General features: G+C 31.8%; 4 protein-coding genes across 4 annotated transcripts; 3 read left to right on the forward strand and 1 right to left on the reverse strand.

Moving 5' to 3' along the window:
- Positions 1-894: 894 nt before the first annotated feature.
- Positions 895-1,599, forward strand: LOC122596875. The gene has a single exon (XM_043769520.1). The coding sequence runs from the start codon at positions 895-897 to the stop codon at positions 1,597-1,599; it is 705 nt and encodes a 234-aa protein (XP_043625455.1).
- A 1,279-nt stretch (positions 1,600-2,878) lies between these two features.
- On the reverse strand, positions 2,879-5,629 carry LOC122596876 (COBRA-like protein 1). Its single transcript, XM_043769521.1, has 6 exons — positions 5,566-5,629; positions 5,390-5,469; positions 4,137-4,590; positions 3,623-3,788; positions 3,275-3,528; positions 2,879-3,174 (listed from the first exon to the last, which is right to left on the reverse strand). The coding sequence occupies exons 1-6, from the start codon at positions 5,627-5,629 to the stop codon at positions 2,879-2,881; spliced, it is 1,314 nt and encodes a 437-aa protein (XP_043625456.1).
- A 13,320-nt stretch (positions 5,630-18,949) lies between these two features.
- Positions 18,950-19,837, forward strand: LOC122596878 (uncharacterized mitochondrial protein AtMg00810-like). The gene has a single exon (XM_043769522.1). The coding sequence runs from the start codon at positions 18,950-18,952 to the stop codon at positions 19,835-19,837; it is 888 nt and encodes a 295-aa protein (XP_043625457.1).
- A 2,031-nt stretch (positions 19,838-21,868) lies between these two features.
- Positions 21,869-23,152, forward strand: LOC122596879 (uncharacterized protein At4g38062-like). Its single transcript, XM_043769523.1, has one exon. It carries the CDS (start codon positions 21,869-21,871, stop codon positions 23,150-23,152), a length of 1,284 nt encoding a protein of 427 aa, XP_043625458.1.
- Positions 23,153-24,075: the final 923 nt, after the last annotated feature.

The following is a 24,075-nucleotide window of genomic DNA, read 5'->3' on the forward strand; positions in this document are numbered from 1 at the left end:
TGTGGCATACTTAGCGATATTTAAATTTTAAAAAATCATAATAGGTCACTATCGTTTTATTTGATTTATTGTTACACAAGGTAATATTACATTCTTATTTTACACTTTTAAGAATAATATTTTTTTTAGATGAAACATATTTATTTTTTAGTAATTAATTTTATATTTATATGATAGAATGCATAAATAAGATATATAATAGCTATTATTCTATTGAATATATAGTAGTCATTATTCCATTAGATATATATTAGTTATTTTTTATGTATTATATTGGAATTAATGGTTAAAAAGTATAAATTTGTAATTGAAAACAAAAAAGTGTAATTTAAAGTCAAAATTGAAAACAAAAGTCAACTTTAAAAATTGAGAGTTGTAATTGTTAATAAGTTTTTAAAGCAATTGCCTTTTAGTATATTAAAAAAGAAAAGGTTTTATGGAAGAAAAAAATTAGAAATAAAATGTTGAAATTTTTTAAATTAATCAAATGGTGAAAATCTAAAACAAAATTCTCAAGTTGATACCTACAAATTATAATAATTATATATAATAAACCCACATGTGTAGTTTAAATACACAGATTCGTTTCCTTTTGGGTGCCTAAATCGTGTGGGATTAGGATGGAGGTATTGTACCGACATCATATGGCTCATACAGGTGACTCGATAGGTATCCAATTGTGGTACCGGGGCTAGGGTTCCCACTATTAACTTTTTTTAAATTAAGTATTTAATGAGGGTAAAAAGTGTAAATTATTAAATGGAAAAAAAATGTAAATTAGTGAGATTTTTTTTTTTCTACAAATATAAATATTAATATACGACTATACGAGTAATATACTAATATATTTGGATAATGATTATTAGGATTTTTTAATTTATAATTAAATTAATAATGACATTATCAACTACCAATTTGATAAAATCAAGAACTATGATTAAGCGAGGTCAGTTGTATTTGGATAATGATTATGTGTGGCACAATATTAATAGTGTGAATAGTGTGGCTCGTGATCTTGATTCGGTTGGCATTGTTCCTCTTCAATCTCTTTCGGAAAAAACTGGTAATGGTAATGGCACCTGTTTTTGGCTTAATGAGTGGAATGGTAATGTTAGTTTGGCTTCCAAATTTCCAAGATTATTCAATTTAGAGCTTTCAAAAAACGCTTTCAATTCTGATCGATGGAAAGATAATGCTTTGGTTTCTAACTGGAGAAGACAAATCCGTGGTGGGGCTGAATCTAGTGAACTGAATCACCTTACGAGTCTGTTGAGTTTGGTGGTTCTTGTTGATGAATCGAATAAATGGAAATTTTCTAACTCGAGCATGAAGGAATTTTCGGTGAAAGGTATGCATCACATGATTGACGAGGTTTTGCTTACTAATAGTCAAGTAGCTACTAGATGGAATAAATTGGTGCCGCGAAAGGTCAATATACTTGGGTGGAGGGTCCTTTTAAATAGAATTCCAACTCGTAGCAACTTGGTTAATAAAAGTGTGGAATTCTGTCCGATATGTGATAATACAGTGGAAACAAGCGATCACTTATTTGGAAATTGTGAGATTGCTTTAAAAGTATGGAGTTTGGTGGCCAAATAGCTTCAGATTGGTTCTTTTCCTTTGCTTGGCCCTACTGACATTATCCAATTTATGGATAACATGCATATATCAATGGTAAAAAAGATATATTTGAAGCCATAATTTTTTGTACTTGGTGGTTGATTTGGAAGTTTCGGAACGAGGAGGTTTTCAACAATGAGAATCATCGTAAGGAGTTTCTGTTCAATCTCATAGTTGCCCTGTCGTATTCGTGGTATTCTGCTAGGTGCAAAAAGAAAATGATTACTTGGGTGGAATGGCTCAGTTGTCCTTCTCTTGTCTCTTAGTCTTCATGTTCCTTTTGTTTAGCATTGATCTAGATATCATTTCATTTTTGTAATCGTAACTTTTTGTACTTTTGGGCTCTCTAATACTTTGCTAAGTGGCCTTTTAATTTTAATATATTGTTGTTCTAAAAATAAAAAAGTTGAATTTTATATAGATAAAGATTGGGCCATTAAAAGATATTTCTTAATTAGTACTTGTAAATTTGTAATAGCCTTATAGATGTGAATTATGCTTTTTTTTATTTGAAAAGTGATTTTAATAAGTATCACATGCCAGTAAGATCTACATATATCTATATCTATCTACTATACAGAAAAGACTTGAGTATACAGTAAAGTAAGTAGAGCCGGTCTCAGTATTTAAGTATTCAGCCACAAAAAGATCCACCAGCCCTTATAACGAATTCATATATAAGATGGATACTGAATCTACAACATATTTTAGCCATATACAACAAATGTACATATCTGCACAATACACGATTGTATAAAGCATAGATTGTTATAGACGGCTAACTACTGTTGTAAATTTATTACTCGCCAGTATATAAACAACTATTATCAAAAAATTATGACTAATTTAAAGTATATAGAAATTTGTGCCCCTAAAATAAATGGGCCTGGGCCCTGGGACAGGGCTTGGGTTTCTCCAGCCCAGTTAAGTGTTGTGAATATGTTACATATATACTTCATGGGAATCAAGTATTAAGTTGCATACAGAAAGGCATATGATGCAAAAACAACCAAACACCTACTATAGTACTATATTATGGCATAGCCAAACATTTAATATGAACAACAAACGAGTCAAGCAACTTATTATGGCTTAAATCACCACTTTGCTATGATGCATAAAAAAGTATACAAAATTTTTAAAAGTGACTGTAGTTTGAAAAAGAGTATTTGACGACTCTTTTCTAAGTTGAAGTGTAACAACTTTCTATTTGTATGTATATATACATAATTAATTAATTGTCAAAAATACAATTGTATTAAAAGCTTAGAAGTTTGAAGCTGCAAAGCATGATTATGAAGAGTATTAGACTACCAAGAGGTCTATCCATATAAGTACCATTCGGAAGCATTGGGTAAGTATCTGGAGATGGCATGACACAGTTTTCACCTGCAAAGTAAATGGTTCTTGGCAAAGCCCAACCGTTGCGTAATGTGAATGTTTTGTGATCCTTGGCTAGAAGTATCTCTGTGGAGACCGAGCCCACTTGATCCTTGTCTGCACTCAAAAGCTTGTTGTTGTAGTAGTCTAAACCCCAAAAGAGGGCTAGATCATCTGCATATTTATTTGAGTTTGTGAAATGAGAGATATTGAAATATTTGAGTTTAACATTGATAGGAAACTTAGACTCTTTAATGTTTGGGATTACATTTACCTAAGATCCCAGCGGTATGAAGCAAAGTAGTGTTGAAGCTATAAGTTGTTGCATGTTGACTGAACCCGGGATGGTGAACCAAGATGTTCCAGTTAGTGTAGTTTCGGTTGTAGTTTAGATTGGTAACAGTCAGCTTCACCCTCCAATGATCCTTGTAATTGGTTTTAATATGCCAATGGATTCGAATGGGGCACATATGATCCGTGCATCTCAAAGTGTCCAAACTAGTGACATATTCCGAACTACTAGTACCACTGTTCATCGCATCACACATATTTAATACACATTAGATTCAAGTAGCTAGATCTCTAATGAAAAAAAATTATATAGAAACTAGGTAATGCGCACACGTACCTAATGCACGATAACGTTTTCTTGTCTGCTGGTCTGCAACCGCAGCTGCATTGAGGGCATGTGGTGATTTCTGGGCTGTAAAATGTTGACAGTGAAACACAACATACTGGTGTTTTGTTAGCCAAATAACTAGAGTATGTGCATGTTGATTTCCATGTTTCTGAAAACAAGAAAGTTATGGTCAAAGACGATTCAAGTTAATTTTAATCCAAAATAAATAAGGCTGTAAATATTAACTACAATGGGATGCATCAAATAGGTTAAATGGGTCATGTACCCTTGAAAGTCATGATTATCATTGTAATAATAGGTAATTAATATTAACATATTTATTATCAGAAAATGAACAAGAAAGTGTACTAGCTAGTAGCTAGAAATGAGCAGTTTTACCCAAACTCGTTTTGACCCGTTATCCAACCAGCCCATTTTGCCATCTCTACAGCAAAAGCACATATATAAACCAAATGAGTGTTAACAAATCAGTTAAATATTTAGAATGCTATCTTACTGAGAACTTCTTCTCTTCTTCTTCCTCCATCAACAAGCGAAGCAGTTGGTTTAGTCTCTTCAATAAGGCTACAAGTATAACCAGGGCCCGGCGCCAGCAAAGTAAGATTTACAGGAATCTGTAAAGAAACATTTCCTTGTATGTTACCAACAACAATATCGAATGAGGAAGATGATTCTGGAGGGTTAATAGCTGAAGCAGCAAGAAGACCACCACGACAGCAGTTCTCTGGTGAGTTAGGAGGGCGTAAGTCTGGCATCAGATCAACTATCTCGGGAGATGGCATACAGCTATGTGGTATCTGATCTTTGAAAGTAGAGCAATTTCCTCTGTGTGTTGCAACTGCACCAGATATTGACCAGATTATCTCGTTGTTTGTCCATGTGAATCCCAACTTCCACCCGGGGTTGTCTACTTGACGATACTGATAGTAATTTTGGATACTTACCCTTGCCTGCAATAACCAATGCAAAAAATGTAATTAAAAATATGATATAATCCTCCTTATACATTTGCGTTATTGCCTGAGCTTATAAAACAGAACGCTCTAAGGTATATCTGGTGTTAATAATGTCGGGCTCCAGCAAAGTACCTTCGGCCTAACACTTGCCTTTGAAAAAATACACATCTCTATCCTCTATAGCTATACACTGGGGGTTAACTCGGCAAACAGTTTGTAAAAGTATAGCCATGATTTAATCATGAAATACTATTGATTCATCATTTTAATCTATTCTCTTTTACCTTTTGCATACTTATTATTACGGTGCCAACAATAAGTCAAGTTTATAGATGGAAAGATGGGCGGCTTGGGATGTTTGGATAACCAGTCACAACAAATTCAGACTGAAACTATTATGTTTAGAAAAAGATGCAAACACACATACACTTATCTTCAAGGTTATCCAACAACCCGCCGATATATATTCAAGGTGACCCAAGAACCCAAGATTGTGGATGGAAGTCCCAATGGGGCCATATATGGGGAAAAAATGTGGTGCGTGAATATTTGTCTTGAAAAACCTTTTCATATAAAAAGGTCTTGCGTTGGAGACTTTGGGTGACTTCAAATAGTTCGACCGGTCTCTGATACTCATATCCTAATTTTTTTTTTCTTCTATGATCTGTTTGAGATAAAACTCATCTCAAAAGATTACTCACAAGTAATGAAAGTGAAAAGAACTAATATACTTCAGTAATCAGATTGATGAAAATGCAAGACCTTGTTATATATTATAGAAATATGTACTAACCACATAGCCATCAGGTGTCCACTGAAGTATGTCAAACGTTACTGTAACATTCCCATTTGGATCCAGAGGGTCATAACAATCTACAATAATATAATCAGAGTTAAGTCGGAAAAAGAAAACCAACAAAGTAAATTCAATTCAATTGAATTCGATAGGGAGTCATATAAGATAGATGCCTGCTAGACTGCATATCGCAAACAGCAACGCCAATATCAAAGGTAAACACCATCTTGGATTCATTCTTTAAGTATCAGTAAGTCAAGATGCAAAAAATGTTGCAATGGAATGAGACAAGTTAATGATATAATATATCTTATAATGGTATCTAGGTGAATTTATTTACTTATCATACATGATTCGGCTAGAATAAACCAAATATCATTGTAAACTTCACCACATGATAGAAGACAAGTTCCAGTCTTACTCTCTATTCTTATTTAACTCATAAATAGTCTCTTACTTCCCCCCATTGTCTTTACTTATGATAAGCGTGAAACCAAATGAAAACCGTAGTATCGTTCTTATCAACAGATGTGTAAACACAATCTACAACTATTGCCTTTAAAGATTTTCATATTGTACATTTGAAATCCAAAAGCATTTCTGGGATTTGCACAAAACATCCAGTTTTAGAAGTGAAAATATGAAGAAGATTCAAACTTTACATGAACTTCAATTCTATGCCAATGTCTTCCATAAAGTATTTATAATATCAACTTATAATGTAGAAAACAATGGAACAAAACTCATGGTCAACTACAATGCAGAAAAATGCATTGGATGATATGAATAAGTACAGCAGATGCTATGGTCACCAACTTTTTTAGAACCAATTTTTTTTTGACAAAGCAGATTACACTCGGTAAACCTTATATAAAAGCAATTATAGAAAAAAATAGAAAACTGGTCCTGTCATGAAAAGGGCATTAGTTCAGACATACCTCAATAATGTGGTTTGAACTATTTATGACCCAAGCCAGTGGCAGATCAAATAACTTAAATTCCTGACGTCCTCATTAGGCCTACATACCCAAGATCAATACCAAAGAGATTAATGAGTCTAAGATTTGTTGGTTATATGACCATGAAATCATCTTGTCTTACGTTAGTAGTTTCTCTATTAGGTTCAACATTATAACTGAGTTTTGAGAACCTACAGAAAAAGTTCATTAGATAATGGAAACCATCCAAACTGACAATCCAAAAACAGCTGTTAAGCCCCTTGATAAAAATGGATCCAAGAACTGTATACAACATTCTTCATGATGAAAACCTTTGAAAACAACCACCCACCAATTAGAGCTTTTATATTCTGAAACAAAAGACTCATCATTGTTGTAGTCATCGTGATTCAAACAGTTATGACTCTATACACAAGGTTATACATGTTATTAATTTTGTGCTTTTCGAAATAGCCAAAAGATTGGTCTATGTTGTAAACACTTGATATGGATTAACAATTTATTTATACCCTTGGAATTAAAAAAAAAAAAAAAGGAAAGAAACTGTTCTATACGTACAATGGATACAATATGATAATCGCATCACTAATTACTATGATTATGTAAGGAGGACCATTGATTATAATTTAATAACAAATCCCCATTTGTCATCAAATTACATTCATAATAACAAGTACTCGTTGCTTAAAAAGTCTGGTCAATATCCAAAAATATAAAAACTCCCTAATCAGAATAGTAAAATGATCTCAACCAAAACGTCGATCATAGCGCCCACCAATGTCAGGTTGTTCATGACAATGAAATAATAACAATGCTAAGTATGGTCTCAAGGAGGAATATCAATTGTACATGTTTAAAAAGGATCGAGTTTCCATATGATTGCTGGAGTTGCAAAACTCTTTGGAGCAGTGAAAACGAGATGCTTCATTCTTATAGAATGAACAAATTGAAGTTTTTACTTGCAGGCAACAACCGCATCGTAACATAAAACATCAAACACAATAAACCGACTCACGTTGATTCCAAAATCACATACTAACATACCCATCATATAGTACAGGAGAACTAGGATCATGATCTTCTTCATACAGTTCAAGGTATACATAGATATTACGAACTGCCTTAAAGAGAATCATTTTATACTTTTAAGGGGTAAATTATGAAAGAGAATTATTAGAGAATTAGTGGATATCATATGTATCTTTTTATACAAGGGAATTTTTAAGCTAATATTTAGAAGGATTTATTATTTTCTTTTTAGATTTGTATGAAATGTGCGACATGTGTGTATTTGCTTTATACCATTTTTTTTTCTTTTCCTTTAAAGCGTTCAATTTCTCAAGAAATTTTTTCTATACTACCTAATAAAGAGAAGCTACATTTTTGTCTTTAAACTATTCTGTCTTAAAAAAGTCTAAACTACCCCTATCCAAACTATATCTCTACAACCCTAACACATGATATCTATGAGATATATATATATATATATACACGTTTTCAACCAGAAACATACAAACAAAAACACTCATTCTCTCCAAAACCTCCTCTCCTTTGCGGCCGAACACCGCCATCACTTCTCCCTACGATCGCCATCATCACCACCGGCGCCTCCATCAGTAATCATTACAACCATCTACGCCACCACTCATTCCACCACTCAACAAATTAATCGGTCCCGACGAGGATTGTGGATCAAGAATTTTCGATACCTTCTTGAATTATTTTTGAATTATTTTTCTTCATATTTATAATGTTTTAAATTAGTATACGATCAATTATTTTGGTATTTTCAAACCCTACATATGGTTACATCTTTTGGAACTTTTTGTATATTTTATTTTAGTAGCGTTTGATATGGATTTTACCCACTATCCGCTAAAGTTCCAACTAAATAACAATAACAATTTAGTGTCACAATAACAATAATCTTCCATTATTCCTCTAAATTGAACAATATTGTTATTGTTATTTAAATCTTTCTATTTAGTGTCACGCTCCTTTCTATTTTTTGTGGGTATTTTACCCACTGTCCGTTAAAGTTTCAACTAAATTAACCCCGGATTCAAAAATAAAATACTAAGAAATTATTTTAATGTCAAAATTACAAAAAGTGGTTAATTTATTTATCTCAGGAAATCTTCAAGTGTTACAATTTATCATGGTAAAAGATATGAGTTCTTTCATCAACATATTCAATTGCAATCAATATATCTCTGTTAACTCTAAATGATTGGTAATGCGTACTGTACATTGCAGCAAGCCACCAATCACAGCCGGCTTAACAATATATATAGGTTAGGCATAAGCCTAAGGTCCTCAAAATACAAAGACCTCCATTTTTATATTTTGGGCTTAATCTTTTAAACTTTAGATTTTTGTGTTATATGTTATTACAAGGATAACAAGAATGTTTAGAAAAACAAATAGACAAATAAACTTTATGACCTAATGAGAATTTTTTAGAAAAAAAGACATCACACAAATAAAGTTACAACCTTCAACGAAAAAAAAGGGGAAAAAAAAACTAACTATTAAGAAATCGAAAAATCTGACAACTGATTTTTATTACGATTTTCAAAAACGAGTTAGTGATTAAATCTTGATATATGAAAGACTTTCTCCTAACAAATGGTGCAGAATTTTGCTTCTTTGCGTTCTTTTCACATATCAGTCAAGTATATAAGATGAAGTATTTTTATCTTGCTTTTTTTTTGTTTACTTTAAGTTGTATATTAATCAACTAGGCCCCCAAGATTAATCTCGCTTAAGGCCTCCAAAAAGCTTAAGCCGACATTGCCAGCAATTAAAGAATAAAGTAGCAGCGTAAGCTCAATTATGGATAAAGATGGCTCAAAGAGGCTGCACAAAGAGGTATTGATATGATTAAGAATTTTAACTATAACATAATTGAAAATTCTCGAAATTGTTTTATCTTGCTTAATCTTAAACGTATTTTAGAACTTTGCCTGCTTAACCACTGATTCTGCAAATAAACAGGTGAAATATCTTTTCCCTCTTTTGTTTCTTTTATGCCATTGAGTATCACATGAAGAACGCTCAGTCTCCGACTTCCAATCACCTTTTTCACTATAGTCCCACCAAATGATTTCTCACTGCCATTATACGGTAATGAAGAAAGTGATGCAATACATGATTATGCCATGCTTATATCGTCGCTCCACCCTCTAAGTTTAATTTGTTCCAGTTCATCCGTTACTTCCTTCATTTATGGTCTCATATCTCTATATAATATTAAGAGTTTGGTAGTTGCATTCGTCGAAATGTACCTATAACAACTGTTTGGTTTGAAATTAATTTTGCTATGACGCCTCGCATGCCGTTTATTTTTGCCGCCGCATCGTGGCATTCATCTAGTTTAACAAAAATGATTTCCCAAAAACTGGAAAACATGATAGGATATATAAATGCATAAAATAGAAAGTGATTTCTTAAGAATTGGCATTTCTTGGCGTAACTATTTTTTTTTCATTTTTAAAGAAATATGTAAATTATTCATGAATATGAAGAGGTCATATATTATCTTAACTGGGTTTGTCTAAAGAGTTTTCTCGTATAATTTTTATAATAAAATGAAAAATCTCTATCACTTTAAATCTGGAGTGAAAAACTTACTCGGACGAACTTGATTTCTATTATGAGAAAACATGTTCTATTCTTACTAAATCATTTTGTGATGGTTTATAATTTGATGTCTAATGATAAAAATTTGTTAAAAATTTAACGTCATTAAATCAAAATGATGATGTCATACACTTATTTTAACTTTTTTAAGTTCACTTTTAATTTAATAGTTTAAATTATGATTTGTAACACCCGCGATTTAAATTTGTGAAAATTACATGGTTTGGATGCAGTGCGACTAACTTTCTTAGCGGGAATCAATAAATTGAAATTGTTGTGAACACTTATTTAAGAAAATTATTTGTGTTGCTTAATGTAGAGCAAAAATATGGTGTCGGTACTGGAACAATCAAATTATTCAGTATATGAATTTTGAAAATGGTCAACTAATAAAATCTTCAAGGATAATAATAATAGTAATAATAATGAACTTATTAAAATTTGAAGAACACTCATTAATTTTTTTTTTAATTTTAAGTTAAGTAGAGTAGTAAGTAGTTAAACGGTTTCAACGCATGGTGCATTTAGAATCTCCAAAGAATTTAGAACACTCAAAATGCCTTTGTCTTCTATAAGCTCATAAGAAACACTCAAACAAGAGAAAAACCCAAAAACACACAACACACAAATCACGAAATATCCTTTCAAAAACTCTCAAATCTCACAAGAACACACAAATATATCTTTGCCTAAAAATTATCTTTTTCACTTGTATTCTATAAATCTGGCAACAAAACATCACTATATTCATCATCCATTTCATATTCTTGAGTCAAAGTATAAAACTTTTGTATTTTCTTTCTTCTAAAATTGGTGATTTTAACAAGATCTACAAAGTTTCTAACTTTTACTATCAAAAGTTACCTAGATCCAAAGTTGTTTGTGTTTTTGTAAACAAAGTGTCCATCTTTTTTATGATCTAGTAACTTTTCTCAAACTTTCTTACCAAATGGGTCACACACATATAGTTCGTTTTAGGGTCCATATGTTTAATATTGTTTTCCTATAGTGATAAGGAACGTAAAAGTACAATCGGATTTCTGAAACTAAGAATGATATTAAAGAAAAACGTTTTGAGAGTTCTTAGGAAAAACAGACAAATCTTGTCAAGAACACTCAAATCTGGAAAACACTCAAAGGCTCAGAAACACTCAAATCCTCGGAAACACTTAAATGCTCAGAAACACTCAAATGGTCAAAACACTTAAACGGGCAAAACATGCAAACTGTCAAATCTCTCAAAATGGTTAAACACGCAAAGATGGTGGATGTTAGGTAAACCTAGTAAACTTGATAACTTGTAGATACTTGTGGATACTCTGCTTGACGTTATCATGTGCTTAGATATCAAATGAACATCAGGTGAGTTTCGTAGTCCCCTTTTCACATGTTTTCATGGGGCTGAAAGGATACAAACTACTTTTCTGATAAAACGTATATGGTGTTTTTATACTATCTATTTCGGATACACTTACGGTTACATATTTCAGATACATCTATGACTTCATATATTGGATTAGATTTTTGATTATATTATGGACACTCTTTTATTATGTCGATTATAGATTATAGATTGTACTGCATGATACCTGGTGTGTGCTTTATTGATAGTGACGCGTGCCTATCCCTCTGTGTGCTTATTCAATAGTGTCGTGGGCCTATCCCTGTGTGTGCTTTATGTGGTCGATAGTGCTTTATGCCTATCCTTGTGTGTTCTACCACCGCCTGGTTAACCAAATGGCCTTGAGACGTATTGGAATGCAACCTGTGTGTACTTATTGTATCTAAAGTAAGTCTATAATCAAACGTTGCTGTGTGTTCTCTTAAAAACATGTTTTGATGCGAAATGCTTACTATGAAACTTACGAACTCACCAACCTTTGTGTTGACGCTTTTAAGTATCCTTTCAGGTGTGCAATTTGAGAATGTTAGAAGTGGCTAAAGAGGATAGCATGGTGGCCTTTAGTAGACCCAAAGTTAGGATTTGATGTTGCTTATCTTCTGTTTTGGTTGTTGATGCCTTGTGTTTAGACTATGGCATTATGCCTAACTGCTTATCCCCTGCGTGAGAGTTTATCTATGTTTACTTTGGATTTTGACTTTATGTTAAATGCTTATGATTTAATTATATGAATGTGGGTTGTTTTATGCACTCATTTTGTTATTCCTATGTAACATACATGTGGGCGTGTGCTTTATCTTGCATCCCGAGTTTTCCGCCTTAGTCGGGTCATTACATGATTATTTCTTTATTAAATTTGTCAACATTAATAATTAATGCTATTTATTGATATAATTATGAAAACTAATATTTTCTATATTTTACATCCTTTTTTTTTGAACGATCTATTCAGAACTTGGGGGTTCCTTGAGTTGACCAACTTGAATCCTCCATTTTAATAAATTTTCTTTTTAATATAATACGTTTTAGTTATAATTTTGTCTAAGATTTTTATCATATAAAATATTGGTTATATCCATGTATTTAATTTTACATCATTAATATCTTGTTATATTTAAATCAATGTTTTAAAAACCGGACCGGATATCAAATGGGTCTTTTACCAGTTCACTAATCGGAACGGTCTAATAAGCTGAATTAGATTAAATAACCAGATTATATCATATAATATAATATAACATGTATATACATACACACTAGATTATGCAGGTGTGATGTACAAATTAACATAACTTTTTAATAATTACTCAATGAATTTTAGGTTAATGAAGAACTTAAAAAATATGAAATCTATAGTTATTTATAACAACTATGTATCAAAGGAATAATTGTATGAAAATTGCAAAGATATTATGCATACCTTTAAGTTAGATTAGCATAACATGCGACATATAGATTGATAATTAAATCGTTTAGTAAATTTAGTTGTTAACTAAACTATTCAAACAATATGTTAAAACACAAACATAATAACAATATTGCAGACATATTCAGATGCATGAAAGATATCAAACAAACAGAAACGTTACTTAGCAAGACCTCAAAAAGATGATGTATCCATTCTCAACGGTTCGTTGACTATTAACCGGAATCTCAACAACCACCAATCTAACTTCTTATTTTTTTAGTCGTACAATTCATGTGTGATTAAGTATTTGTTAACTTACGATATTTTAAATATTTCAACATGTCACTAAAATAAACATGTTTTTCGCGTATTATGCGGGGTAATAATCTAGCTTGGTAATATTTATACTTTAATTGTTCCAATAGTTTTTTTTTTAACGTTCGAATACTCATAGCCTGTTTGTCCTGCTTATCGACACCTACTCCTTTGGGTATGATGTCATTCAATTTTCAAGGAACCATTAAGGGATAAAAACCACTTATGAATCCATCTGCATGATAATTAATAAGAGTAAACCTTGTCCCCTTATTACTCGAATCTGGGTCCCATATCTAAGACTCTTATGGAAAGAATTAGATACCATTAAGGTTTAGTCTCAATAATATATTATATATCACCATCTTTACTTCTTTACTACATTATAAAAATTATACCATGTGGTTGAAAAGTTAGAAAAAGAAGAGTTTGAAAATGACTAATTTACCCTTAATGAACCTTTACTCTTTTACTAAATGAACTACTAAGAAATTACCAAATTGCCTTTAATGAACTAATTTACACCATAAACCCTTATCTTTTAAAATATATCCACTACCACATTTACATAATTTACATGTAAATCAACCTAAGTCATTCGACGACGCCTCCATCGTCTCCACCATCAGACCGTCATCATTGTCATTACCGTTGCATTGTGCGGGTAACGTGCTAGTTTATTCATTATCTAAATCTAAATACAATAAAAATAAATAAATAATCTAAATACAAGATCCGTATACACAACTACAGTAGAACCTCTATAATTTAATACTCGATAAATTAATAACCTCGATATAACTAATGATTTGTCCGCACAAAATCGGACCCCAATAAATAAAATAATAAGATAATAAGTTTTTTGAAACCCTTATGTAAATATATTAGTCCCAATAAAACTATAAATTAATAATTTCTTAAATATTTCAAAGTTTTAACATTGTCTAGTAAAATAATGAAGCTATAGTCACTTGTTGTTTTTGAAACTTGGAATATAAATTGAGTTCATCTTTAAACTTTCTCATCGCATGTAAGAGTTGACGCATTATCTTCTCGTATTGTAACAAAAAGTTGCGAAGTGTTCAATGATTTTTTGAGGGTGTTTTATATTGTAGTTTGACTAACTTTCAGATCAAAAGTTTTGTCAACCCACTGCACCAAATTTTGTTTGGTACACCCTTGATGATCTATCTTATACTTGTATAACAATTTTTGTTGTTGATTCGTCATGGACTCATGGTTGATTTTTTTAACACCTTTTAGTTTAGAAGTCATAGTTGATGTGATTTTAAAACTTATCCTTGGACATTTTATAGTGAAAAATCTAGAATCATGTATATTGAACTATCTTTAATTCAAAACAATACACTTGACAAGTTCTTTTAATTTAATGTGTCAACATCAATTAAAAATGGAAATTAAAAACGGAAATTTTGAAGGTAATATATGAATATTTTTAAATTAATAATTTATTAACTTATTAATATAATAATATCTCGATAAGTTTATAAAAAACCCCGGTCCCGACATTATTAATTTATAGAGGTTTTACTAACCCGTATTGCGGTACTTTGTTTATACGAGTATATAAAAAGAGTTTGTGGAATTGCGTGCCACCACATTTTTGTTTTTTGTTTCTCAATCTTATTTATCTTTGTTTTTTTTTTCTATCCATTTTATACCCTTTTTTTTTTCATTTTTCATTTTTGTTTTTCATTTTTCTATTACTCCATATTTTTAATGAGTGAAACCATGACTATGATGGTGCGTCTATGATCTTGTCTAAAAAAAAACTCGTGAAAACGCTCAGCATTAAATCCCTTTTATTTTATCACTAATTCATTTCTAATTTTGGACACTAAACTTTCACAACTTTTGAACGTCGCTGGAGTATTACTCTTAGATAAGGTACACAATTTTGGCACAAAACCTGTTAACACAACATGATTTGTTCTTAACAGGTTTCTTGTTTTAACATGTCTAAGATTTGTTAAGATTCGTATTTTAACAAATCTTGTTAGAATCTGTTAAGGTTATACATACATATATATATATATATATAGAGAGAGAGAGATAGTTGAGTTATTACGAGAACTAATAAAAAGTCGAGAACTGCGAGAATTAATAATGACCATTAGATTACATAGATCAAGGATTAATATCATCCAATGGCTTTTTTGTAAATAAATTCATCCGTTTAAAACTACAATGTACTCAAAGGACATAATAGGAATATTAGTTGATAAAATTTAGATAAACCGAAATGCCGAAATGTACGTTCGTTAATAATGGATTCTAATGTTTAAAAATAGTAAAACTTTTTATTATTAATGGACAAAAACGTACGGCCAATTGTGGTATATTTATTTTTTTATAAAACTTTATTAATACAGTAATATTTCTAATAATATAAGGTTATGTGATCACATTTAACTTGTAAATATATAAACAGTAAAAATATAAAAGTTTTGAAAGCTATAAACTTTTTTGAGTGATACACATGTATGTGAATGACCTTATATTCACATTTTTATATGTATTTTTTCTATAACAAAGTTTATACATAGACATATATGTACGTATTTAAAAAAATACATGCGTTAAAAAATACATGTGAACATATCATTGTTTACGATATTTAAAAAATACATGTGTTAATTGTTAAAACACGATTTCTAGCACCGAATTCACATCATCAATGGCGGATTTGAAGTGTGTGTGTTCTTGGTGTGAGTGTGTGTTTTGAGAGAGAAAGTGTGTCTGTGAAAGGAAAGTGGATGATTGGAATTAATGAGTGTTGTAAAGGTTAATAAGGTTCCAGATTTATGATCTCTAAGGTATGAGGGGTATTTATAGGCTAAATACACAAATATGCTAATTATCACATTTAGCCCCTCAACTTTAGTGATCATTTACCTATGACTTAACTACAAGTAAGTCCACTATTCCAAATTACAATTTATCACTATTTTTGGATTTTTAACATTCTCCCCCTTAGTGATATATTGTAATGAATGAAGTACGTGTTATGTTGTCTTGTAGGATTGAATTTGATGAGCTCGGTGGTGAAGACAATTGATGTGTTGAAACAAGTCTTCAAAGCTTTTTCTTTTGTCTTTGGAGATCTTGATTCAGTCTTGGTCTTGGACTTCTTAAAGTTAAATCATATGGTGATTCTCAATGTTCTTTTTGAACAGAGAATAATGAGTGTGTGTGTGTCTTGAATCTTTGAGGATTGTTGAATCATGAATCACAGTTGTCTTTTGAAATGCGGAAGGTATGAACTTGGCTTTGATTCTTCAATCTTTGATTCTTGAATCTTTGATTCTTGAGTGAAATTCAACTTCTTGATTCTTCATTCCAAGAAGTTTCATGAATATGTACTCTCCCTCTTGATGTATGCATTGGAGCTTCTTTGATAAAATGTTGTATGACTTGAAGATCTTGAATGAAGTGTGTTGATGAAGACTCTTTTGAAGCTTTACTTCTTTGACTTGAATCTTCTAACCAATCTATCAACTTTTTGAAGCTTCAATCTTTGTCACATCGACTTGAACACTTTGGAGAGTAAGCATTTGAATGAAGTTTAGATAAGTCTCTTATGAAGTAATAATGCTCCCCCTTAATTCATGAGTATACACATTTTTGGAGCATCTTTGAACTTTTTGTAACATCTTGAGTGAATATCCTTTCATCTTCGGTCTCATTCTTATCTTTGAAATCAATTTGGATTTTCTTTTTCAAGCCAAGATCTCAATCAACTAAGAGCTAGTGAAAATCTGAGTTCAATTGACTGAAATATAGTGAAAATCTTGTTATCATGAAGACTTTTATTGTTTCATCAACTTCAAGTTATCATCCATCAAAGTTCCATGAATCCTCCATTTATATCTTTAGGATGAATATCTTGATCTTCTCATCTTTGAAAGATAAACCTAAACCTTTTGAAACAACCAAACACAACATTTTCTCCTTGCTGACCTTATCAATCATTCTTATTTCTTCCCCAATCAATCATAATATTTTCTCCCCCTCATAATGACAAAGTTGGGAACCAATGTCATTATGCAAACATTGATTGATAAAATGTCAAAAGAAATAACACGATCTAAAGTTAGATTTTGTGCATATGGAGAAATGTTGACCATCAAAACATCAACCCAAACCATTAGCCCAACTCAAACAATCCTAGAGGTGACTAAAATGTAAAGTTGAAGTTGTTGGTACAAACGTTATAGCATGGTATTGGTGTTTTTTTGTGTTTGTGAGATGAGAAATGAAACCGGATAAGAATGATCCGTTAACATATTCAAATATCAAAATGATTAATAAATGACCAATAGAAATGTATAAAATTTTTCGGATTTCCTATGTATCATTGAGATATGCACAAAGCAATACTCTAACATAGTTCGGTCTGCAGCTTTTCAACCACGAGATTGCTTCAAAGAATATAAATCATGGTTAGTACAGCCGAAGCGTTCGATAACCACAATCTATTATTCTTAAAAACTTTTATGAAATAACCGAGGTCACATTTAGACTTCTCATTAACTCAATAACCACATAAATGTAATTATGAGACCTACTTTCAACGTTAGAAAAAATGTTAGCATTGTTAGGATTTCCATTTGATCATCGTGGAATATCAATTAAGATATCACTACAACTATTCCAGCTATATCACAAAGATAAGCAATAATATCACAAAGATATGACTCGAATGTGTCCTAAAGAAATGAATAATGATCAAATGAATGACCAATCAAGATAGCTCTAGACACAACGTGATCAAATGAAGTCGGGAACTGGAGCAGAATGTCGCCCTTTTTCAATATCAACATCTTCCAAATGAAGAGTCAATAGAAATGTGAAAATCTCCGTGAAAATTGAAACAAGTATTTGTTAAGAAACACTTGAGTGGTTAGGTAAAGATGTGCATCGCTTCGCTTGGTCCATGAAGACTTTTTCAACATCAAGATATCAACAAATGACATCTGATAGAAACGTGTTGTACCCGGCGATTTGAGAATTTTGGGAAGGGTATCATTTCTTTTAACCCTTTTCTCTCAACATATCACCTTAACCTCTCACTTTTCGACTTTACTCCCTCCATCCTATTTTCACGAAAACATCATCACTCAAAATACCCTTACAATCTAATGAAAGAAGTGAATACTCCGGGGTTAGAACTTATCGGCGATGATGAAGTTCATGGAGTGAACGTATCGCTCGTGTGCAAACTAATCACCGAACTTCAATTGATTGAAAATCATTGGAAAATCATCAAACGTGTATATGAAAATGTTTAAAAACACATTTGAAGTTTTGGAAGTTTTTGAAATCACAAACTCCTCCTTAGTCTATGCAAGAATAGATCAAAATGTTTTCCATAGAAAGGTAGAGCAAAAATTGGTTTTTGTGAAATCAAAAAGAGTAAAATCTTTGTTGTGATATTTTCAGAAAAAATTGAGAGTCTATAGTGAACAAGATTTTTCATTTGAGAATCACAAAGTTTGCTTCAACAACAATGTTCATAGTAAAACTGCTAGGGAGTACACAAAGGCGTTCGATCCGTCACATCTTACATCAACAAGTTGGAGGCAGTAAAACATTTAAGCAAACTTTAACTCAATCAATTGTTCAACATGAGACAACTAGGGAGTACATAAAGGCGTTCGATCCTTCGCTTCTCATATCAACAATTGAGAGTTGTTAAATCTGAAAATGGTATCTTTGTTGCACTTCTTATTTATGTTGATGACATAGTTGTTACTGGGAATAATATAGATGAAATTAACAAGTTTAAAACTTACTTGAAAACAAATTTTATGATAAAAGATTTAGGGGAGTTAAAGTACTTCTTAGGCATAGAAATATTAAGAACTGATACAAATATTTGCTTATCTCAAAGAAAGTATGTTTTGGAATTACTTTCTGAATATGGATTACTTGCTTGCAAACCATTTAAAACTCCCTATGAATCGAAGCTTGTGATTTCTAATAAACCAATAGATAAAAATGACAAGAAAATAGAGAATGTAACTCAATATCAAAAACTTCTTGGTAAACTGATATACTTGACTCACACAAGGCCTGATATTTCATACTCTGTACACTGTTTGAGTCAATATATGCATTCTCCTTTTGAGTCTCATTTGAAGATTGCTTTTAGAGTGCTTAGATACTTGAAAGATAGTCCTGGTAAAGGTATATTGATTTCTAAATCTTCTAATATGGACTTAAAAGGCTATTCTGATTCTGATTGGGCTAAATGCAAAGCCACTAGAAGAAGTGTTACTGGTTTTGCAGTTTATATGGGTGATTCTCTTGTTTCTTGGAAAAGTAAGAAACAAAGTGTTGTTTCTAGATCCTCAGCTGAAGCTGAGTATAGAGCCCTAGCTTCTCTTACTTGTGAAGTTATGTGGTTTCAAAACCTTTTAAGAGATTTGGAGGTAAAGGTTAAGGTAGCAGTTTCTTTGTTTTGTGATAATAAAGTTGCTTTGCAAATTGCTTCTAATCTTGTCTTTCATGAGAGGACTAAACATTTTGAAATAGACTTGCATTTTGTTAGAGATAAAATAATTGATGGTACCATTAAACCTTTAAAGATTGAGTCTGCTAGTCAGGTGACAGATATATTAACAAAAGGTCTATCTATAGACCAACATTTCAAGCTTGTTAAAAGTTTGAGAATGTTTGATTTGTTTAAAACTTAAATTGAGGGGGTGTATTGATTAGTGTACATATACTTCAATTTAGTTTTAAACAAAATAGTTATGTAGAATACTCTTATTGTGTGATTAGTTTGTTTCAAGGACTAATGGTGAATTATAAGTGTTAAAGAAAGGATGAAGATTGAAGTCGGTTTAAGTATGAAGGACTAATAGAGTAAACTATTGATTCTTGAAGGAGCTGCTGGAAAGCTTGAACATATATACTGAAGAATAGATTGTGACATCAATTTTTGAAGAAAGATTATTATTTCATTCACTTATTCATGCTCATATTCATTAAATCATAGTTTGATTACTCTATGACCTGATTAGAGAATTATTCAGTTGTATTGATTTCTTCTTATTAAATCTGTTTCAATATCAACTGTTTGTAATATTACTCCTCTTTTAATCATAATAATCTTGATAATAATTTTGTTCTTTATTGATTCAGAATAATATCTAGTTATAATAATAAATTTCACAGTTACAACTTGGGGGTTATGGAATCTAGTTCGGTTTCGCCTCCCACCACTTATCACTGCAATCTTCGTCAAAAACACGTCCTTCGCTCGTGATCGCAATCTTCGTCGCCACTGTACGGAACCTAGGGTTTCAATTTCTGTTTATTATTCCTGATTTGATGAAATTTTGTGTTACTTGCGTTGATTTTGATCTTGTATTGTAGTATACATGATGCCGATTTATATATGCGATTGATACATACTACTGGAACATCTATTAGGTTTTATTGATACATTCAATTCGTTATTACTTGTTTGACAGCTATGTGATTTTGCTAATTGGATTTAGCTTTCTGCTTTTGTTTAGTTTAGTTTTTACTGGATGCCTCATTGTTTGCCACTTGATTTTTGTTTAGTTTAGTTTTTACCAAAGGTGTTAGGCATGTAGACAAAACGAACTAACATATCTAAAAATAGATGAATGAACATAAGCGGACATAATCTAACGAACACCAATTCAAAGAAAACATGAACAATTGGTCTAAATATCTAACGAAGCTAGATTAAGTTCTAATGAGTGATATTCTAATTTCAAAAAACTAGACGTCTAGACTAAACTTGAAGGACCTAAAATGTTTAATGAATATATAAATTTTAAACAACCATAAACTAATGAACATAACTGAATGAACTTAACAGAAGATGTGTTCATGTTCGTTCGTTGGACTAAATGAACACAAAATGTTGTTCGTGAGTGTTCACTTATTAAATAAACGAAGAAAAATGAACTTCCGCTGAATGGTTCATTGAACGTTTGGTTTGCTGATATGGAATAAGTGAACCTTTTGTGTGATCTATAGTTGTAGACAACTTTACAATGCATTGATTATTCTATTTCATATTGGTTAATGTTGTTATGGGTGATTGCAAGTAGGCTGCTTGCAAATATGTAGGTGACTGTTAGTGCATCCTTTAGGAACACCTAGGGTTGGGAGGTCTAGGTTCAAGTCCCATCGACAATAGGTCTAAAGAAATTTGCCTTACAAAAATATAAAATAAAAATTAAGTGTGTACGGAAAAAAAAATGCCTTATGGCACATGAGAAGGCTTGGAGCCTTTTTTTAACTATTTTTTTCATGTTGCACTTTTGACTTGTTAGGGATTAAGTGTCATCCATAAGGGACCTGTTTATTGGTTAATGGGTTGAAGTTGCTACATCTAATGCTTCATTGTATGTTTACTTGTTAATAAGGATGTTAAAGTTACCTCATTAACTGCTGAAAAAGAATGTTTACTTCTTTTTATTATAAAAAGTGATTTGTATGGGGCTTGGCTACATCAAGAGCTTGGCCCATGCATCAATTAGATGTCAAAAGTGTTTGCATATAGTAGGATTTGTAATTTTTACTGTCTGAGGTTTTATTTGCTTTTAAATTTACCTTCTGGTATTCACCTTGCTTACTTTTATAGTTGCTTATTCATGTTACCTTCTTTTTGTTTTGTTTTGTTATTGTATTAATGAATGCTTTTAAATTTACCTTTTGTTTTTGTTGATCTGAACTAAAAGCAGATGATTGAATTGGAAAAGTTAGAGGCTGCAAACGAGAAGCTTGTAAATCAGATAAGAAGCAAGCATGAGGAATTCAGCTACTTGGTAGAAGCTCATGAAAAGCTTCAAAATAGTCTCAAATTGAAGGAAAAACAGTGGGACGCTGAGAAATATGATAGAGATTTAAAGGAAAAAAATTTAGAGCATATGTATGAAAGTTTGAAGACAGAAAAGGTGAAAGTTGAAGAACAATTAAAATTGAAGATTAGTCAATTAAGTCAACTAGAAGAAAATTTTCAAATGCTTAAAAATACTCTTCATGTGAAACAAAAGGAGTGGCATGTTGAGAAACTTGATTATTTGGGTGAGATATCGATCCTGGAAAGGAAGTTGGATTCTGAGATGGAAGAAAAGGTGACCGTTAATGAACAATTAAGATTGAAGACTAGTCAATTAGGTATACTGGAAGAAAATTTTCAGTTGCTTATAAATACTCGTCATGTGAAAGAAAAGGAGTGGAAAGTTGAGAAACTTGATTATTTGGGTGAGATATCAATGCTAGAAAGGAAGTTGGATTCTGAGATTACACCCTTAAAAGATGTTAAAAAACGATTGGAGTGTTGTAAACAAGCTCTTGCTTGTGAAGAGAACCAAAGAATATGTTTACAGAGTCAGCTTTTAGAATCAAAATCATGCAATAAAGATATAAAGTCAAAACTTGAAAGATTGACAATTGAGAAAGATGGTGTTTGTAAGGAGATGACATGCAAGATTCTTCAAATCGAGGAAGAAAATAAAGAATTGGTTCTTGCTGTCAAGAAACTTAAAGATTCCCAATTCCAAGAAGCTGTCAATTCTTATAAAATCACAGAGCTTCTTCAAAACAAATTTAATACTTTGGATGAGATTTACAAGGGCAAAGAAGCAGAATGGACGTCTCGGTTAGATAAACTGATGGAAGAAGAGCTTTTGTTGCATGATCAACTGGTACAAACAAAGAGTTTGCTGAAGAATGCGTGTGAGTTGTTAGATACAGCAAAAGAAGAAATCGTTAAGAGTTCTTCTCGAGTAAATGAGGTTGAGTTTGAGTTGCAAAGATGGAAATCGTTTGCTGAAAAGTTAGAAGCCGAGAAAGCATGGGTTACAAATGAAAAAGGTCAAACGATTAACAAGCTGTTAACAGAAAAAGAAGAGTTGATAAATATGATAGATGACATGCTCCAATGGATAGACAAGTTAGCGAGAGAAGAGAGGCAGATGATGGGAGCTTTGAGGAGTTCAGCGCCGGATTTTGATGAGAACTAGGTACTGATGGATATCGTGACAGAAGCATGGCTACCATTCTACAGAAGCATGAGAACTAGGTACAAAAAGTAGTTTTTGGGAACTTATGTACAGAAGCATGGCTACTGTTGCAGAGTTATCTTAGTCCTAATATGCTTTTTATTACGTATTTTAGTTAGGCCTTGTTATATCAAAGTTGTTGTTTTTTTTGGAATTTGAACTAACTAGGATGATACAGCCTACTGCTGTTTGGATATTTTTGTAGTTACAAAAGATAAGCTTCGTTGTACTTCGAAGGAGTGGTTAGTTGATGTACAAAAGATGGCTTCAAAGCCCTGTTTTTTCTACATATCCTTCAGCTTCTTTGAAGTAGCATCATCATAATCTGTGGTAATGTATTTGTTAGTTACTATTTGTTATTACTGTAATTTGATTTCCATGCCCCCATAACCCACCGTCTTTCTCCTTTGGTTTTGTTGTCGCGGAAACAAATTTTTCATCTATTATAAAGCTTTGTATGGCCGGCGAAAATGCCAGGCCAATACTCCGTCGCAGCTACATACCACATTAGAATCTTCTTCATCTTTCTTTTTATTTATTTTTTAGATTTAGAGGTGGTGCTCATGATGATGAAGATAATTTTTTTGTTTTTCTTTTTTGTTATTAACACCATATTATTTATAATCTTTTTTCTTTCTTTTTAAATCCATTGAAGTTGTTCACAATTTTTCGATGTTGATTTTGTTGATTATAATAACATAACGGCGACCGACGACGACAATTACACCGGAGATGGTGGAGCTGGTGCCGTCTCTTTGTGTTTGTTGTTCATATCAGTTCTTGGTTTAACTGGTATTCTGGTATCTCTTTTTGGTTGTTTATACAAGCTTTTTTCTTGGCTTGTATATTATGTCCCTGGTGTAGAAGGAGTGCCAGTGACATGT

The sequence above is a fragment of the Erigeron canadensis genome, chromosome 4 (genome assembly GCF_010389155.1).
Source record: "Erigeron canadensis isolate Cc75 chromosome 4, C_canadensis_v1, whole genome shotgun sequence".
Lineage (NCBI taxonomy): Eukaryota > Viridiplantae > Streptophyta > Magnoliopsida > Asterales > Asteraceae > Erigeron > Erigeron canadensis.

What these genes read in the sequence shown, in the direction of transcription:
- LOC122596875 (XM_043769520.1), top strand. Translation starts at nt 895, where the DNA reads ATGACATTATCAACTACCAATTTGATAAAATCAAGAACTATGATTAAG.
- LOC122596876 (XM_043769521.1), bottom strand. Translation starts at nt 5,629, where the DNA reads ATGAATCCAAGATGGTGTTTACCTTTGATATTGGCGTTGCTGTTTGCG. An exon ending in AAGAAGAGAAGAAGTTCTCA is followed by an intron (nt 3,789 to 4,136) that starts GTAAGATAGCAT and finishes TCTTGTTTTCAG; the next exon opens with AAACATGGAAATCAACATGC. An exon ending in TCATACCGCTGGGATCTTAG is followed by an intron (nt 3,175 to 3,274) that starts GTAAATGTAATC and finishes ATAAATATGCAG; the next exon opens with ATGATCTAGCCCTCTTTTGG.
- LOC122596878 (XM_043769522.1), top strand. Translation starts at nt 18,950, where the DNA reads ATGATAAAAGATTTAGGGGAGTTAAAGTACTTCTTAGGCATAGAAATA.
- LOC122596879 (XM_043769523.1), top strand. Translation starts at nt 21,869, where the DNA reads ATGATTGAATTGGAAAAGTTAGAGGCTGCAAACGAGAAGCTTGTAAAT.